We start from the raw sequence: 19,692 nt of genomic DNA, 5'->3' as shown, positions 1-19,692 counted from the left end.
ATAATCATGGTCTCTCTCATCTTGCTCAGCCAGCATGCTTTATTAAACCAATTAAATATCTTTTTAGTCCCTAAGACTAAGACACTGTAATTTAGAAAATCAGCCAATAGAACAACATGACACAACTGAATTAAACTCACTTTGGACAAGCTTTTACATTGGCAGCTGGATCCATCACTGCTCTTCAAGATCTATGGATAAGGTTTCTTTTGAACTGCTTGAGGTTGTACTCTATAATTGGTCATTAAGAAATAGGGGGCGGGGGAAGAGAGAGAGAGAGCACTCTCAGTAAAATGAAGAGTGCTGAAAATAGCTACCAAAAGCAGCTACCAATGTTTTGTACTGGCTGGGTGTATAGCAGTGCCTCAGACAGGCAGCCTGATGTGCACTGGTGAAGTGTCTGTAGCTTGACAATTCTAGGGCGAGGCAGTGTCATGAAAAAATCTTAATATTCGATTATTGGATTTTACAGTGTTTGTTAAATGCTTCACAGTACAAATGCAAGGAAAAAGACCTGGCCCCTTCTCTATAGAGCTTGTATATGTGATGTGACTGGTGGGTGTAGAAAACTGCAGAAAGGAGATGGAATAAGGAAGGACAAAAGTTACAGCAATATGATCATGCAGTTACTCAGTTTAGGAATATGCAAATATTGGTGGCAGTAGTAGGGGTTTTAATCCTTTTCAAATGAGTAGAGTTGTCAGAAATGTTTGCTCACTTGAGGGCACTGTGGAAGAAACAAGTGTTAAAGAGGGACTTGAATAAGGAAAGCGATAGGACCAGACGGGAAGGTATTCCAGGCATAGGAAGCAACATGGTAAAAGGCACAGAAATGGTTGTGGGAGAAATGGACAAACAGGGCATCAAGACTAGACATCTGATTCCTTAAGGCTGAAAATTAGAAGGGGCAAGGCAGCTTCTAGAGTGTGTCTAAGCTGGCAGAGTCCCAATAACTTTTTCAACTAGAGAAGCTGAGACAGAGATTTTTAATTACCAAAAAGGACACTCAAGACAGCTTTGCTCTCCAGAAAGACAGCTGATCAGGCAACACCTTCTATGCCCCTCATGCACTGATTTTTTCTGTACAACGTGTCATTCTTCAGTTGAGAGGTACAGCTAACAAGCAGTAATTTTATTACTTATAGGTATGTTTATAAGATGAATCATCATCTTTGGAATAACATCACAAATGACTCATTTTGTGGCATTTTTACTGGGAATGACAAAATGAGCTGATATTCATTCAAAGGGACTTCATCCTAGCCTGTGGGATTGTAAGCAACTACAGTTGTAGCTAATGCACTTGATTTGCACATACACAATTTAATTTACGAGAAAGTCAGATTTTCCTGACACTTAAACATGGATATGATAAATGCTAAATGATGCAGGACAGCAAAGTCAATTTTATGTCTAGACATGAGTGCGATTTTGACAGGCTTTTTCTATACTCTAGATCAGGGTTTCTCAAAATGTGTGACTGGTCTCACTGAGAAGGGTCTCTGAGCAGTGTAGGGGAGATGTGAGAAAAAGAAGGGTTAAATTACTATCAGTATAATAATCCTTCTCACTCTTCATCAGCTCAGGCAAACCACCTGCAGTAACATCCATAGGATGTGTGGCCCCAAGCGGGTAGACAGAGTCTCCTGGGAATTAGAAGATACGGAAGGCAGGAAGCTCATTGACATCCATTCATCTCTGCCCTGAGGCAGGTGGTTTTTTTTTTTTTAAAGATTTCAGAAGCCCCCACCCGCACCCATGATGAGTGAAATAACGGTTTCATATTTCTTCACTTCATTCAGCATCACCACTACCCCTCTGAGGGCCCTTTCTCAGATGAGAACTCCCCTATGCCCCCCCTGGTGACAGGTTTTGCAACATGGTAGGGCCACTTCCTGCCAGGTAGTTGTGCAATTCTCTGATAAAGAGAGATACCTTCTTTTGGTAGCAAGATGGGTTGGCTTTTGCAACAAACTATCCTTTCCTCTGAGTGGCCAGATCAGCAACCTGGAATGGCTCAGAAGGCCAGCAAATATTTTTAGGGGCTCAAATCCCTTGGTGATCTTTCATACTGATAATAAAGGGAAGTTAATCACCAGGTTGGGTGAATGTCAAGTGTTGCTAAAAAGCAGTCATTAGACCACAGAGGAAAGCGAAACTGGTTTGAAAGTAAATCTGCTAGTCCAGGAGTTGGTTTCAGTAGCACAACAACTGGGACAATATGAGCGCTTAGTTTACCTTTGCATCTGTACTAGTGGCAAAGGAACCTCCGTAACAGTGTGTGCGGTAGCCAAATAAGACACGTCATAAATGAATGAGATTTTGAATAAGGCTATTTTAGGCAACCTCAGGAAATGAAACTTACTGTTTATGGGCACTGTACTTTAATTGCTTTGGAAATACTAAGACAGGGTCTTCATGTAATATATAATTTTTAAATTTTTTTTCTAAGAAAGGTTCTTTTCGTTCATTCCATTTTAGTTTGATTCCTATAAGTTCTATGAAAAGCTTTAATTCTACATGGAACTGTCTCTCAATACAATACAGAGTAGTATTTAGGAGCTAAGATGAGGCTTAAATCCTATAATTATGGTTCAATTAACAACCATATATGGCTCAACACAAATTAAACATGGAACATTTTTAAAGATTCTTAAAAAAAAAATCTCTTAAGCAGCTAAAATAAGAAGCATGCAAGAATTATTTTTTCGTAGAAATTTTCCTGTTCTAAGCGTGCAGAGGGGTAGTACCCATTTGGCAACGGGAGCTCTGCTGATATTTTTTCAAATGGTTTTCCTTCTATTTATCTAATTTAAATCAAATTTTCTGAGGTTAAGTTCCAATTGAAGAATTTACCAAATGCCTGTCAGTTTAAATGATTGCTGTTAAATGTTTTATGTACAGTAAATGTAGAAGTATAACAGTTAATAAAGGAATAAACTGCGTTCCAAATATAACATTTAGCTCCAATTTTGCTTTGAAATCATTTGTGACAAAATAGCTGTAGTTAACCACATCAGAAAACACATTGCTTGCCTCTATTTCCCCAAGCCATAACCTAAAAAACCCGAAGCGCTTTTTAAATGAATGATGTAATGAGCAAATGACTGGAATATGTCTATTAAACTACAACTCATATACATCATGTTATTTAAATGTATGTGCAAATAAATCCAAGCTCTTCAAATTCCATAAAATCTCTGACAAGAAATCATGTCAGATATAAATAAATGCAGTATGCTGTTTGCTTGCCAAATTCTTTCAGTGTATAATAATTTCCATGTGACTTTACTGTAACTAGCTAAAGACACAAATACGGTGGTTTATCATTCTTCTCATTATCGACAACCCATAGCGACAACCCATAGCAATTCTCAACATTAACGTGCTTCTATAAAGACTGACTGGTTTTACAGATTATGATATTTAGAATTTCCTTTTTTACAGTAAAAATATAACAAACTTGACTAAAAGATTCCCATTTAAAAAGCTGCCATTAAAGAACTGAAACAAAGACAACAAGTAAATTTAAGCCCAAGTATGGATTACAGATTAATTGGTTTCAAAGGCTATTACTCAGAATTGATTTTAGAACTTTTTCATAATGAAATTATAATAATAATTCAAAATTTGGTTAAAGTGGAAAATTATTGCCTTTTTCAAAACCACACAACACAGCAGTCAGAAAGAAATGGTTTGCTGAAATGGGAAATGTGGTTTTCTCTAAGGAATAAAGTCAATTTATTTACGTGGTTCAAAACTTGTTCTGTCTATGCATTTGTTTCTGTCATTATAATGAGCTGCTAATCTGTCCTCTTGTGGTTTGTAGTTATTTAGCTCATTATAATAACAATCATATATGATTATATGCTATCATAAATCTATCACTTTTCCCCTCTCAGAGTTAGTCATTTTAAAATTGAATAATCTGTTGAGCATCAGGTTTAGTGAGTTTTTTTCTTTGACACAAATCATTTAATATAACATGCTTTTGCTTTTCAGACAAAGTCCAAACAGCAAAAACTAATCAAGCAATTTTAGAGTATTTATGGTACTTGACCCAGACTAGAGGTTAAAATACTACCTGGAGACCAAGAGGGAAAGGGAGGTAAATATCTATGTATTAGAGATGTACCCTGCCATTGGGCTTATATCAGAATCTTGTTTTTTCAAACGTTATAAAAACTTGGCCTTAAAACATTCAAAGAATAGCAGGCAAGTCATTTTGTCCACTTGCTACATTTATCGTACATGAAACTGTGCGTTTCTGAAAAATGCCTTATTCAAACAATGGTACAATTGTGAACAGAGTTGAGAATCTGGTTATCTGCCTGGGTATACTTATATGCTTGGTTATACTTGCAACCAGACAGTTGTCCTGCACATCTGTAATATGATGAATATTTACCATACGTAAGCAATATAGTATATGGATTATATAACATGTTATCTAAATATCCAAGCTTCCATTACCACAGTAATCTGTGATAATATTAAGTGTCAATGTATACCTTCAAAACATTGTAGACACACCAATCCCCCACAAGACAACTTTGGGGTAGGAAAATAAGCATCATCCCCATTTTAAAGACTGGGAAATTCAAATGCAGAGGATAAATAATTTGCCTAAACTACACAAGATCGTGACAGAATTAGGATTAGAACTCAAGACCTCCTGTCTCTGTAGTACTCGAACCATACTAAATGGGTACAATGCCAGAAAGTGCCATTATAGTCTATTGTATAAACGATGCATTTTAAAGCTTCCTAAATACTACGTAGACTGATAGACTAAACAGTTACAGCTTCAAAGGTGATCCAGAGTTAAATCTTTTAAAGTGTCTTTAAATCAGAGGTATTTTGGGATGTAATTAATGTGTGCTTGCAAAATACTTTGAGATCCTCTCATGAAAGGTGCTATATGAATGCACAGCTTTATTACGGATTATAATTTGTCCCCATTATAAGTAGGTAATGCATGTACTGATCTGACTGATGAAAACTCCAGCCCCATGGGACTCAAAAAAAATAGGAAAGGAGTACTTGTGGCACCTTAGAGACTAACCAATTTATTTGAGCATAAGCTTTCGTGAGCTACAGCTCACTTCATCGGATGCATCCGATGAAGTGAGCTGTAGCTCACGAAAGCTTATGCTCAAATAAATTGGTTAGCCTCTAAGGTGCCACAAGTACTCCTTTTTGCGAACAACAGACTAACACGGCTGCTACTCTGAAAAAAAAACAGGAGCTTCCATGGAAATGTTGTCAGCCAGTGTTGCCAAATACTGCAATAATTAAAACACGAATACAGCAGCTGGGAAAACTCAAAATATAGTTACCTTGCAGTCCCTCTTGTACAGATTGGTTTTGATACTGAACATATGGTTTATTTGGTATTCCTGAAAACTGTTGCCCATTTGGAGACTGGCTGTGTGGAGATGATGAACCATGTTTCTGCAATAGGGAAGGTGGAACTAGTGTTTTCAGAGGACTGACAAGAGGTGAAAGAATATTTGGAGCAAGCCTAGAACAAGAAAAGAGAAGAAGCTTATATTACAATATGAGAAAATAAAACACTTGAAAGTCCCTAGGCAGCATTTCCATAGTGATTTAATATAGAGAACTTTATTTACAATTTGTGTTGACATAAATGATATTTTAAAAAAATAAACAATAAAATGTTTCTTTCAGTTTTATGCCAGAAGTAAAGCAAATTAGAAACTAATTTACAATCTTTTACACTGGCTTCCCATGCTGTTCACACTGCTGGGGTCACAAGTGACACCATTAGTCAAGCTGTCTGACTTCAGAATTAAGCAAAGTCAGTTTTAATTAAAAACTTTATTAACCGACAAATGGATCTGAAAATACAGGCAGAGACTAATTTAATGCTAATAGGTATTCCTTGATTAAATTCTCACGTATTACAACGAAAAGGTATCTCTTAGGATCTAATTCTGAATTCCATTACACCACGGATGCAAATAGATCTATCTGGGAGTAAAATAATAGCAGAATTTTGCACTTCATGATTATGTCTAATTAATAGATAACCTCATTAATATCTTTAGTGCCTCCCCCTTGTTCTATTTGTACAAAAAATAAAAGCAAGAGGAAACTTTCTTTAAACATGTAATTCCTTATTGTGTCTCAGAACCCTTGCAAATCATTGTACTACTGTACAAAATATAAAATTATTGCCCTTCTCAACCATCAGCAGTCTTGTATACTATAAAAGCAGTGCTTAGAAAACCATCCAACATTAACTATAATGTTAGTGCTTAGAAGTTTCAGGTTTCAATTTGTTTCTATCAAGGAGGCTTCACCCCTGCTCTCTCTTAATTTTGATATTAAATTTATCTCTTTCTAAAATACGAGGAAACTCAAGCTCTAATGGTGAGCTCCTTTCATCCCAGGAGGTTCCCTCCTGAGTCAGAATTGTCTAAATGCACTACTAGTCAAAACGGGGCGAAACATCTATACCCAAAAGTTCAGCCAAGTCAAGGATGCATACTTGTTTTCAATGGTTTCTCATCTAACAGCATAGTTTTAAACAGAGCGGTCTAGATTGTCCTTCAAAAGCACAGCCCTGGGTAAACATGTGTATGCTACTGCAGTGCCCCGGAGGAAGGCAGGGAAGTGATTATACCTCAGATGTAAAACCTCTTCCCCGTGATGTGCTTGGCACAGGAGGTTAGTCAGACAATTGGTTGCGGCTCCCTAATCATGCATTGCCACCCCAGCCTAGGAGCTGCTTTACCTTACACCACTGGCATAAGGTACCTAAGGAACTTTACACCAATAGGTAGAGCATAGTGGAGCTTCAGCATGCTTCCCCTCTCCACCAGCATGTCCTCTCCATTGTGGGCAGAGGTGGTGGCCAGCACGGGAATTGGCTTTATCCCCTCTGTCAGCGGAACGATCTGCTGGCCACTTATGGCCAGAGACCTGCTGCTTTGCAGAGAGCAGAATCAAGAATCTGGTCCTCCTGTGCAAACCCCATTAGAATTATATTATCATTCTACAAATTAACAATAATTATCTAAATGTTTTGTTGGGGCATTTAGACCTCTGGTTTTTTTGAGCTTTCATTGCAGCAGTAGAAATAATGACCAGTTGGTTCTAGATTGGTAGCCTCAAATGTTGATCTTTTGAATGCAGATACTGTCTAGAGTTTATTGTACTGTGTAGATGCTGTATTTTCTTTGCCCTCCAACCTCATATGTCTTGGGCTGAAATGAAAACAAAGGACAGATTAAGTCATAGAGGTGGGAGGAGCCGCATTACATCTAATAGATTCCATAGAATGTAATGAAACAAAACTTCTGTATGGAAAGAACCACTCAGTAGAATCTGTATGGCTAGCCCAAGGCATAAGTATAGAAATATACTAGTAGATTACCTGTTGACACCTGACCAGGAAAAGGATATTGATTGCACATTGTTGCAGGAAATTGAAGATGCTACCAACTCTAATAAAACTGTAAAAATGGGTGACGTCAACTACCCACATACACTGTTCAAATGTCACAATGATACATGGCTTAGAAAAGCAATTTCTCAACACCATAAAAATTGCTCCTTTGAGTAGCACACAAGAGGTAAGACTATTTTTGACTTAGTCCTAAATAACACGTAAGAGCTGGTTCAAGAAGTAAATATAGTTAACCTATGAAATAATAGTGATCAGAATATAACTACATTCAACAACCCAGTAACAGTAAAGGTGCCAAAAGGTACCATTGTGACACAACTTATGAAAGGGAATTAAAAAAAACAACAGCTAGGCAAAAAGACACTAAAGTAAAAAACAAGGAAATTAAGTGCATAACAGGGTCACCGAAACCATGCATGTCCCTAAGCAAAAAGGGAAGGCAAGAAATAAAGCAGTTATTAAAATGGCCTGGGTCAAGATGCTTTTCAAGCCAAATGTTCAGTCTTAAAGGGACACAGAAAATCTTGAAGTACACAGTTGTTCTAACCTCTTTTGTTTTCTATAGCTTGTTCACATATTTAATGTGTGGGAGGAATGTAATTATATTTTTAAACAAATGCTTAACTTTTCCCCCGTTTTCTATAAGTGACTGTAATGGTTGTGATACTGAATGTTAGAGACTGAAATCCTCTGCTTACTAAAAGGGGGGTGGGGAGGCGTTGTCCAAGTGGTGACTTAACACCACTTCACCCCTGCATACAGGCCTCTTGGGGGGAGACTGTTGAGCAGCCAGGCAGAGCTGTCTGCACACTATAGCCCATGGTTGGTTCCACAGGGAAGGGGGTGGGAGGGGAGGAACAGAACATCTGTATATGCCAGTAGTTTTCAACCTTTTTTCATTTGTGGACCCCTACAAAATTTCAAATGGAGGTGCGGCCTCCTTTGGAAATCTTAGACATAGTCTGCTGACCCCCAGGGGTTCATGGACCCTAGGTTGAAAGCCACTGTTCTATGGTAATGACAATCTTTCACAGACCCCTTAGACCCAGTCTGAGGATCCCCCGGGGTTTGCAGCCCACAGGTTGAAAACCACTCGTGTATGCAATCCAGTGGCCCTAGTATAGTAATCTATATAACTGGAGCCTGAGGTGAATCCCATTCAAGTCCTGTGTTGTGGGCTGGGGTTTAATTTCCCAGGCTGGTCTGCAATCACCTCTCTAAACTTGTGTTACATGTGGGTGAAGTGGATTTCACCCTGTCTGAACAGCTTTAGCAGAATACCAAATACTTGGCACAATGCTGCAATCTTTCCCCATTATTGTAAGACAGCAAATAAGGGTATTAATTGGTGTTCATTCTGATATGGGCATCTAGCTGAATGAAGATCCCCTGCATCCTTCTAGCTCGTTTTCCTTAGGCCAAGGAATAACTTTCTGTCACTAAGACTAGGTTTAAATTTGAACAAGTGACCCATAGGTGAATTTTTCTTCTTAACAAAATATTAATTGCAGTGTCCCAGAATTCAAGATCAACCCTAAAACACAATCCTGTGTATGTCTGTGTGATAGAGTATTTTTTTCATGGACCTAGCTTTCAGTTTCAAGCTTCTGGTGTCCTTTTCTAATTCTCTCTAGAGTGTTTGTCTTCTAACCATGTTGCCTTGGCACAACTGCTATGGGTGTGCAGGTGAAATCATTCCAGATACAGATTAGATAAACTATGCATTAGCTACAGGAAACAGTTTTAAAAGAGATGGCTTCTCTATAGAAGAAGAAACACTAAACTACTTAAAGAAGGACCTCAGTATGGACAGCTGTTTGCATCAGAAACTCCCAGGCAGTAGCTCAGGCATATCGGCTTCAAGATCTAATAGTTTGGACACTTCCTGTTAACACTGTACTATAGTCACAATTTGTTTTGGGTTGGATTTTAATAATAAATATGTATATACCACATTTTTTAGTTTGCCTTTTGCTTGTATAGTTCTGCAAATTTGGCATCTTGTGGCTTTTTACTATATACTTTTAATGTAGATATTAAATAAAACCCAGATCCTTCCTAATTCACTAAAATTGGGTCCCATGACTACATTGAATATTTATATTCAGAGAAGGTAAAATCTTTTGCCCACTCCACCTCTTCTCATGGGCAAAGATATAAGTGTCCAAGAACCACCACAGATCTGTTACCCTATTATGGTAAGCTGAGAAGACATGTGAAAGGACTGTGCACCCCATGTTCTCTTCTGTAGCATTAAGAGTGGCTTTGAGGATGGGCAAAGGACAGGTCAGCAAATCCAGGGCTACATAGATCACCTGCCCTCATTCCCACAGACTCAATCCCATGTCGGGCACAGGAGCCCAGAACTGTATAACAGCTTATGGACTGGGGGAGCAGCCACAGAGCAATTGAACAGCCACTCACAACCTCCTCCTGCATCTGGAGGCAGAGGGTGCCTTCTTCCCAGTCCCTAATGGATCCATTATGCTTTTTAAAACGCTGCTTACTCTGGCTCACATAGCGGGGCTGTATTTCAGGACAGAGGTGAGTGAAATCAGACATTGCAGATATAATCAACAAATTCACCAGATTTTAATATATGGTAAAAATGCACTAATCTGCCCTCCCCCCTTTCTCTACATCTCTGCTCTCATGTCTTACTACTCATGTTCTGTCCAAGTCTTCCACCTAACTACTCTCTTTTTATCCATTTCCCACTCTTGTGTTCGTGCCTTCATCCATACTGATGTCTGAATTTCCGTAATCCCTGGTGCACCAATCCACCACCCTCTCTCCATTCAAATTCTTCCTTAAAACCCCATCCTCTGAGCCTATAGATTCTATTTGATATTGGTGCTTATACTTACGCATCACTATAGTATCTGAGCACTTATGGTAACCCACCTAAATCAGAAATTCTGATACACACCATTAAATAAAAAATAAGCCAGAACAACAAACCCTGAAACACATTATGATAACCTCCTTCTGGTCATCCTGTAACTCTTTGGTCTATATTGTCTCTCCACTAAAACCATAAGTTTCATGGAACTGGAACTGTATCTTCAGTGCTTTACTATTTTCTTGTAGTATTTGTTATCTGCCTATTCCATTTAATACCTTTACTAGTGATTGAGAGGAAGAAGTGAATAATTAGTTTCATGATCACACCTAAGTTGCTCTGCTCAGTCAAAACCCATAGTGGATTCCGAGACACTGAATGCATTTGAGTATGCTGGGAGATTGGACAACATGATGACAAACTAAATTAAACTTGGATAAGTGTAAGCTGTTTAGCAAAAATATTTCGAATTTCTTACAGATGCTGCTAGCTTCTAAACTTGTATGATCTTTTTGAGGGACTGAGACAAGGTGGTGGTGATAAGAGGTTTTGTAATTATTGTTAATGGCTCATTGAAGTGGCAAATGGAAAAGAAAATTGTATGCTTGGATGCATAAAGTATCCAGGGCACATAAGGATGTTATATCAAAGTATGGTAAAATTGGAAGTATTTTATTCAGGTTTGGTTGCCTCAACATAAAAAGAGAGCGGAGAGTGAAAACATCTGGAGAAGAGCCACAGAGCAGCATAACAGGGATTTCTTATAAGAGAGGCTACAAAAACTAGGATTATGTACCCTTCAAAGGAGAAGAAGACTTACTTGTAGTATTTAAGATTATTAATGGTACAATAAAGAATCTAGTCCCTTCTTTCCACACAGTCCCATAAAATGAGAACAAGCCACTTAGCAAAGTAAATGGCAGGTAAATTTAAAACAAAATGAACTATTTCTTCACACAGCATGTAGTCAGTCTGTGGAATTCATAACTACAAGAGGACATAGAATCAAATACTGCAGGTAGATTTAAAGAGGGGTTAAATAATTTTATGTCCAAAGATTACATTTACTCCTATACATGCTAAATAATGGGTAGTAAACTCTTGTGCTTCAGGATGCAAACTGATCACCTCAAGAGGTCATGGAAGAATTCCACCCCCTTTCAGGATATTGCACAATTGACCAGGTAATATGATCTGCCCCCCCCCCAACACTCCCTCTGAAGCATCAAGTATTAGCTAAAGGTGGAGACACAATACTAGATTTGATGGACCAGAGATTTGATCTGATATTGCACATCCAATGTGTTCCTCATCTAAAGATTCATCAACAGGCAATCAACAATTTAGGGATGCAATTATAAGAATCTTACATTTTAACGTAGCACCTTTCATTCCATATTTACAGATTTGAACTAACATGATTGTACACATTGTGGATAAAATCCTTTGGCCCCCTCTGGTGCCATGAAAGGGCCAAAATGCATCGGAAACACAACAGTTCCACTGCATGTGATGAGGGTGGGCAAGGCATGGAAGCCAAGTCTGTGCCTGGAGGGTAGGTCTGCAGGCTGTAGAGCTGAGAAGGATCATAGAGTGGTTTGTGAGCAGGCGACACACGTAACAGTGAACTATGAAAGACTCTATTTCCACAGCAGAGTGCCATGACCCAAACAATAAACCCAGCATTGTCTTCTTTAATTCCATCACAGTCAAAATCCAGAGGATAAACATGCAGCTAGTCAATCATCCACAATGAAGCTCAGGGCAATCAGGAGCAGGAGGTCTTTGAAGAAGACAACCAGGAACAGGTTTAATTATAGAGATTCAGCCCGTAGACAAGACCAAAACTGTGGAAATGAACTAACTGAACCACTGGAAACATGAGTTAAGGATGAGAGAACTAAGAGAAGAGAGTCTGAATCAGGGAAATTGAGGAGGCTGAAATTTGGTGAAAGAGAACTAGGGCAGAGATGAGAACTGGAGCCCAGGCTAAGGGAGAATAAGACCATTTCTAGTCTCCTATTTTTAACAACCCAGAGGCAGATGAAGTGCCAACAGAACATATTTTTAGAACAGGAACCCCCCCGCCCTCCAAAGTTTAATTCACAGCCTAAAACTGAGGACTGTGATGACAAAGTCACTGCGAGGGTGGGAGCACTTTTCTTGCTATATGCATTTTGTGTAAAATACCTAATTTTCTCCCTTTCCATGTGGGTGTTCTCTCCAGATATGTCAGTCTTCTCTTATGGAGCAGGTAAGCTAAAAAACACATTTCTATCAGTTTGCTGGACTGTGTGTGTATTTAGTTAGCTGTACAGCAAAGCTGTATCTTGGAGATTTTAAGGGAGAAACAAGCTCAGAACCGCTGGCAGTGTCTCAAAGAAACAATATTTAAGGAACAACAGCAAACTATCCCAGTGAAAGAAAGACAGGAAGACTAGTAAGAGGCAACTATGGTTTCAACCAGAGCTCTTTAATGACCTGAAAATCAAAAAGGAATCCTTCAGAAAGTGAAAACGTGGACAATTTGCTAAGGAGTACAACAGAATAGCACAAATGTAGGGACAAAATCAGAAAGCCAAACTCACAAAATGAGTTACACCTACCAAGGGACATGAAAGGCAATAAGAGGTTCTAGAAATACATTAGGAGCAAGAGAAAGACAAAGGAAAGTGTAGGTCCTTTACTTAGCAGGGAGGGAGAGCTAATAACGGATGACAGCAAGAAGGCCAAGGTGTTCATTGCCTATTTTGCTCCAGTATAAATGTGACCAGATGCTCCACACAATTAACAAGAGGGAAGGAGCACAAGCCAGACCAGGGAAAGAACAGGATAAAGATTACTTAGATAAGTTAGATATATTCATTCATGAAGGTATGATGAAATTCACAACAGGATACTTAAGAACTAGCTGAAGCAATCTCAAAACCATTAGTGATTATCTTTGAGAACTCATGAAGGACAAGTGAGGTCCCAGGAGACTGGAGAAGGGCAAACATAGTACTTATCTTTAAAAAGAGGAACAAAGAGGACACAGGAAATTATAGACCAGTCTGCCTAACTATGATACCCAAGAAAGATACTAGAACAAATAATTAGACAATCAATTTGTAAGTACCTAGAGGATTAAGTAACAGCCACCATAGATATGTCAAGAAGAAATCATGCCAAACCAACCTAATTTCCTTCTTTCACTGGGTTACCGGCCTAGTGGATGGGGGGAAGCTGTAGACATGACATATCTTGATTTTGTAAGACTTTTTTCACAGTCCCACATGACCGTCTCATAAGCAAATTAGGGAAATACAGTACAGGTTAAATTACTGTAAAGTGCATACACAACTGGTCGAAAGACTGTGTTCAAAGAGTCATTATCAAGAGTTTGCCATCAAATTGGGAGGACGTAGGATGCCCTGGGGGTCTGTCCTGGGTCCAGTAGTCATCAATATTTTCCTTAATGCCTTGGATAATGGAGTGGAGAGTATGCTTATAAAATCTGCAGATGATACCAAGATGGGAGGGATTGCAAGCACTTTACGGGAAAGAATTAGAATTCAAGATGACCTTGAGAAATTGGAGAATTAGTCTGAAATCAACAAGATGAAATTCAATAAAGATAAGTGCGAAGTACTACACGTCGGAAGAAAAAAGCAAATGCAGAAATAAAAATGAGGAATAACTGGCTAGGTGGCAGCTGCGCATAGCAATGACTAATCAGCTTTAAAAATCTGGACCTAACTCCTTTAGTTCTGTGTAAAAGTAGCAGACCCATCTCAGGGTACGATCATGGGGACTTAGCCAATGCATTATATAAGGACCACATACTCAGACAACACATCTAGTGTAGTTCATGAAGAGATATTCTGTATCACCTGTAAATTCAGGTCTGCTTAAAAGGAAAATTAACAAATTAATTCCTTTCCATGAGCTTGAAATTCCATAAGGTATCTTGTGTCTTAAGATCCCTTCTAGTTTTAGGCAACATGATAGCTCTCTCGTTTTGTAAAGTTAAATGCATCTATGAATATCTCACAGAAAAAGAAATCCTCATTAAAAATGCTGCAGAACTTTCAATTAAATTTGTTTCCACAGAATATACTTTTGATTGTTGTGATATACGGTTCAGGTTGAACTATGAGATACACTTTAGTGAAGTGTGTAGGTAAAGCCCTGCAGCAGGACTGGGGTCCTGCAGGTCTCACTGCCTATAGTGGTTCCGACTCACCGCTGCGGTGACTCCTGCTGGCTGTGCTGGGAATTAGCTCTCTTTGACCACCAGGGTGCCTTTTACTAGCAGTGATTCACTTGCTGTTACTTCCACTTCCTCCACCATTTGGATCCGCATTGCTTCCAGACTGCGGTGTCCTCTTTGGGACATGGCCCTCCAGCTGTGCCCCAGCCCGCTGTCTTCCCACTTTTGGTGGGACAGGTGGTCCTTAGTCCTTCCACTTGCCTCAGTGGCCAACTACAGTCTCTCGTCTAGCCCCTGGCTTCAGGGGCAAACTGCAGTCTGGATTTAGGCCACTCTCCTCATTGGCAAGTAGGGGTAAAGGTGGGGGGATCCAGGCCAGCCTGCTACTCTGGGTTCTGGCCCAGGAAATCTATAGCTGGCAGCCAGTTATTGCCCCTCCTCCTATTCCCACTGCCTACATTCCCTGGGCCACTTCCCCCGTAGCCTTAGCACCTTCCCTGTCCTTGCTTCAGGGTCTCAGTCGGGCCATGGTCAGCCAAGAGCTCACCTATTGCTCCGCTACCCGGCCCAGCCCTGAAGTATCTCTGGTACTCCTCGGCAGACAGTCCTTCCCCTTTGCCCTCCAGGAAGAGACTGCCCCTTGCTCTGCTGAGCAGCCCTTTATATATGGGCTACTCCAGCAAGCCTTCTCCTGCTTGGCTCTCCCAATAAACCCTTTCTTGACTGGCTGGGTTCTGGACAGCCTCTCCAAGGCTGTATTGCCATAATAGCAGGAGCGAGATAAAAATTCAACAAACAATGCGGGAGCAGGATTAAAAAAATATCCCTGCACAGGGCTCTGTCTCTAGGTGTCTCATGAGTTCACAGACATCCCTTTGTTAGACACTTCATATGCATCAAATATAGCTATGGTATTTGGTATGTTTGCATTATTTGTCCTGTCCTATCCCCATTTGGGTAGCTGGGGGTGCATATACAACTTTGTATTATTCCCACAATTTACACTAAACCTCTTTGTCTCAATGTTATTACTACATAAGAGTTTATCTAGAACCTATTCAACTGTACAGAACCAAGAATAAATATACAGCCAAATATACAGCCAAATAGATTTTTCAAAACCTTCTGAGAGGACAGGGATATATACCCCCCCGAATTTAACCATATTGCGGTAGCCTGAATAAGAAATGGCCTTTATATTTTGCTTTAGCCACACTCTGTTCAAAAACTCTTCATGGACAAATTCTACAGAACAGCAAATAATAAAGCTATATTTTTAGCCATTTTAAGGCAACCTTCTTCATGGTCCATTACTTGGATAATCTTTCTAATCTGTTCCTGAATACTGAAAATACAGCACAATATGCTTAATAGGAAACTACTTGCAGGGAACTGAAAAACAATGAAATTCACTTCAACCTAGGATACTTTTTGAATCATAATAATTGAGGATGAAATCTAACCACAGCATAGAAATATTGAAGGCATGGATGTTTTCAATATGAACAGTGGCTCACTGTTGGGTTTTTTAATAGAAAATCTTGACTGGCAGATTCCTCTGCTAGACAATAGGCCCCAATCCTTTTCCCATTGAGCTCAGTGGGAACCATATCAGATCCAGAGTGAAATGTCTGTACTTTATCTCAAATAAATTCTTGTGTATATTGTGCAATTAGACTAGACTTCAAAGCTGCTTCTCAAGTCCAGTCTAATACCACACTGCAAAATATTGACTTTGATAATTGTATCTACCACATACTAGTCTGAAGGAAAGATTCTGTATAGTGCTCTGGTTAGAGGCACAATGTTATATTTAGTTTCAAAAGCTGATAGATTTCAGTGAAACCAGGTGCTACCATAGAATTCCTCATTCCAACTCTTTCATTCATAAAACCTTGCCTGCTCAACAATTTTGTTACTTATATTATGAGAATGTGCAATTCAGTTCCAGAATCAGGAGATATATTTTTTGGGGGGGGAAAGGGGGGAGTTAACACTGATTTTCATCTCTTCCGATGTATTAAAAATGATGTGTAAAGCTCTGCTAATCTGGTCTTTGGATAGCACCCAATCTCTTGCCACATGTTTCTGTTCTGGGTCTTGCCCTATGGGAATTTCTGTCAGCACATGCTCAGGAAACAGTTATACCATTTAAAAAAAAAAAAAAACAACAACAACAGACTATCTGAAGTTTGGTGAACCTTGCACTAATCACTGCCAGGTGTCTTTGGCTAGTTCTCTGAAATGCATGGAATCCTTTTCCACCCCTATAATAAATCCCTCATTGTAGCTCACCTTGCTGGGCATCATTGCATTTTATTATCCTTTCCCACAAATGATGAGCAAACAAATTACTGGGTTGTAACATGTTGCACATTTTACATAGACTGAGGCTCTACTCTGGGATTGCAAGTTATTCCAGCGTGTTTCCATTTTCTTGTTGTTGGGACACTGGTTGTATTGAGAGTGGGAAACTGGAAGTCAGAGGCTCTGGTTTGTCACGAACATGCAGTGTGAACTTGCAAGTAAATTAACCTCCATGACATATCTTTAAGAAGAGGCTAAGGAATACCAACCATTGTGGGCTCTTGAAAACCCTACTAGGCACCTGAATATCTTTAAAAATCTGGCCCTTAGTTGCTCAGCATAGAGGGCCGGATTGGATAACCTCTCAAGGTCCCTTCCAGCCCTGCAATCACATGATTGTATGATTTTTAACTTCAGGACAAGCTGTCATGCAATCTCTTTGTATGGCTTACTACTAAACCACTGAATTTGCTAAAAAGCTACAAGAATATCAGGTTTACAGAGACTAAATATTCTGTTCCTCTGACTATCACAGAAAACATTAACTAATGGTTACAGCACATGACTGGAAGTCAAAAAACTTGGGTTCTAATCACCGCTCAGTCAAAGGCTTCCTGAGTAACTCATGTAACCTCTCTTTTCTCCCTGTAGCATTATTATTTCTTAATTTGAGACTGTATCACTTATACCACATCTCTGCGGCCGGTATCTTTATTTGTTAGTGCTTGCTTTTAGACACTCAGACGGAAGACACTATCGAAGTGACATCATAAATGTCAATCCACCTATTTTAGAAAAATGTAATATTAAATAAATGTTCACCTACATCTCGGTACAGTCAGGAAAACGTCAGTGCTCTATCAGCAATCAGATGCTACATTTTTCTTAGCCAAATATTGCAGAAGTGAGGCCACTTTAATGCTAATTTTGCTAAAACCAGGATAAGCCTATCTGGATATGATTATAAATGAACCCTGTTCACATTTTCTACAATGAGATAAATGACTTGGGATTCGAATCCAGATGCTTTTAATTACTGTTTTTCTTTGTTACATAAACCTCAGTCCCGCACCTGTACATTGTTCTTTCTTTGGACAGATGTACTGATGCCCCTTTTGCGTGCTCAGATCCATAACACTGAGATAAATTATGATGGGTTCTTGGCTACCTCCACTGAAAATGTTTTCTGCTTTCAGAGATATCTGTTTCTTGTTATTGGGTTTTAGTGCTTTTAAAGGAGAATAAAACACTGACTTGTGTATTCTATTATAAATGAGGAGTAGTCCCAGTGGAATCCACAAACAATGAAGGATACATTTTTCTGGTCCCAGGAACTATTATAAAAAGGTGTTGGTATTTAGTTCCATCCTCTAAATAGTAGAGGCTTGTTTGTTTCCCACAACTATTCTAATAATGGGCCAAATCTTACTTGCTTTACTCATGTGATCTCACTGCCTTCGACAGGGGTTGACCCTTTAACATGCAAGAAAGAAAGAACTATTAAAATAAAAATGATCTGCAATAGTTTTTTAAAGAATTATCCTTTTCTGTTTTGTTTTTGGAACCAATTTGCTAAATTCTATCATACACTACAATCACACTCCAGAAAACCAACTACTTGTAAAGTGAAACCCTTAAAGCCGCTGCATGTGTCTGATCCCACCTCACAGGATACAACCCTTCTAAACTCCTTCATTCACAAAACCATCCCTGTTCTCCTCTCACCTCCTTGCCACAGAGCCAGGATAAAACAAAAAATTCCACACAGGAGAGCCCTATCTAGCCACCCCACTCCCTCTCCTGCAAGGCTTTCACCCCTACAGACATTAACTTTACTTTCCTGCTATCCACTAATACAATTCTTCTTCCCCAGTCCTCAAGCTACCACCACAACCTCAAAGTGGGGGAAAGAAACGGGGACATTTTACAAGGCTCACATCTCAGGAGGGTAGTCTGAGCTGGTGGAGGGTAGACTGAGTGTTTCCACTGCTGGTTTTGTGGGGAGGAAACCCTTTAGTCCTCATTCTTGTTTGCAATATGCCCACTTCATGCTACTCCAGCAATGTAAAGAGGCGCTAAGGTAGGAAGATCCTTTACACTGCAAGAGTGGTGTAAAGTGGTCATAGCAATGTATTTTCTCCTGCACATTTTTACCTTAAAAATATCAGGAATATCAAGTCTGGTCTTCCCTGGTTAAACAGCTGTTAGCAAGCACAAATAAATTAGCATTTTAAATGATCTAACTAAAAATATTCCCTATCATTTGCTCAGCTTTAAGACTTTTGTGATGTCATCATCTCATTAATTCTTCAGTAGCCATAGATTTTACATGGCAGATATGACCTAAATTGCTACAGAAGTGTGAACAATTAGTGTCTCAATCCTTCTTAAGGGATAAATCATCCTTATTGGTAGAATTGTCATTATTTGTCAGTAGCCCTTGACTTCCTCCAGGAATGTAAATGCTATTTGCTATATGCAATGCATGTGACCGAGGTCACATAGCCATATGCAAAATGATTGAGTTCAAAGACTTTAATGGAACCTTGCTCCAACTCCATATACTGAAGGGAAATTCAGTTTTGCCTATCCATGGGCAAAAAATGTAATGGACCTGAGCAAGAGTGCCTAAACCTCATGACCTTCTGTTAGCAAGGCTTACAATTACACGATAATTGGTGCTGTTAGACTGTTAATGTATGCAGAATTATAAGATTATCTACTTTTCTTTTTAAAACCATGTCATAATGCTGTGGAGATTACACTATACTGTGTGGTGTTTATTATCTCCAGGGTGAATAAGATCTTGCAATAGTTGTACCAATTTATACCAATGGCTCATAAAGTCTGAATGACTACTACTCTACAATAGTTTAGTGATCTGAAAATAAAAGTATAGAGAACTGTATTTCATAA

General features: G+C 39.1%; 1 protein-coding gene across 2 annotated transcripts in view; it reads right to left on the bottom strand.

Moving 5' to 3' along the window:
- GLIS1 (GLIS family zinc finger 1) overlaps positions 1-19,692 on the bottom strand; it is a 258,681-nt gene that overhangs the window by 6,881 nt on the left and 232,108 nt on the right. For both annotated transcript variants that reach the window (XM_084637848.1, XM_084637849.1), the window contains one exon: positions 5,340-5,524. In XM_084637848.1, the coding sequence (XP_084493974.1) occupies positions 5,340-5,524 (185 nt within the window). The remainder of the gene's footprint in view (positions 1-5,339; positions 5,525-19,692) is intronic.

The sequence above is a fragment of the Lepidochelys olivacea genome (genome assembly GCF_965140295.1).
Source record: "Lepidochelys olivacea isolate rLepOli2 genome assembly, chromosome: 8".
In the NCBI taxonomy this organism is placed as follows: Eukaryota; Metazoa; Chordata; order Testudines; family Cheloniidae; genus Lepidochelys; species Lepidochelys olivacea.
The sequence above is the reverse complement of the archived record's forward strand: the minus strand, read 5'-3'. Positions and strand labels throughout refer to the sequence as shown.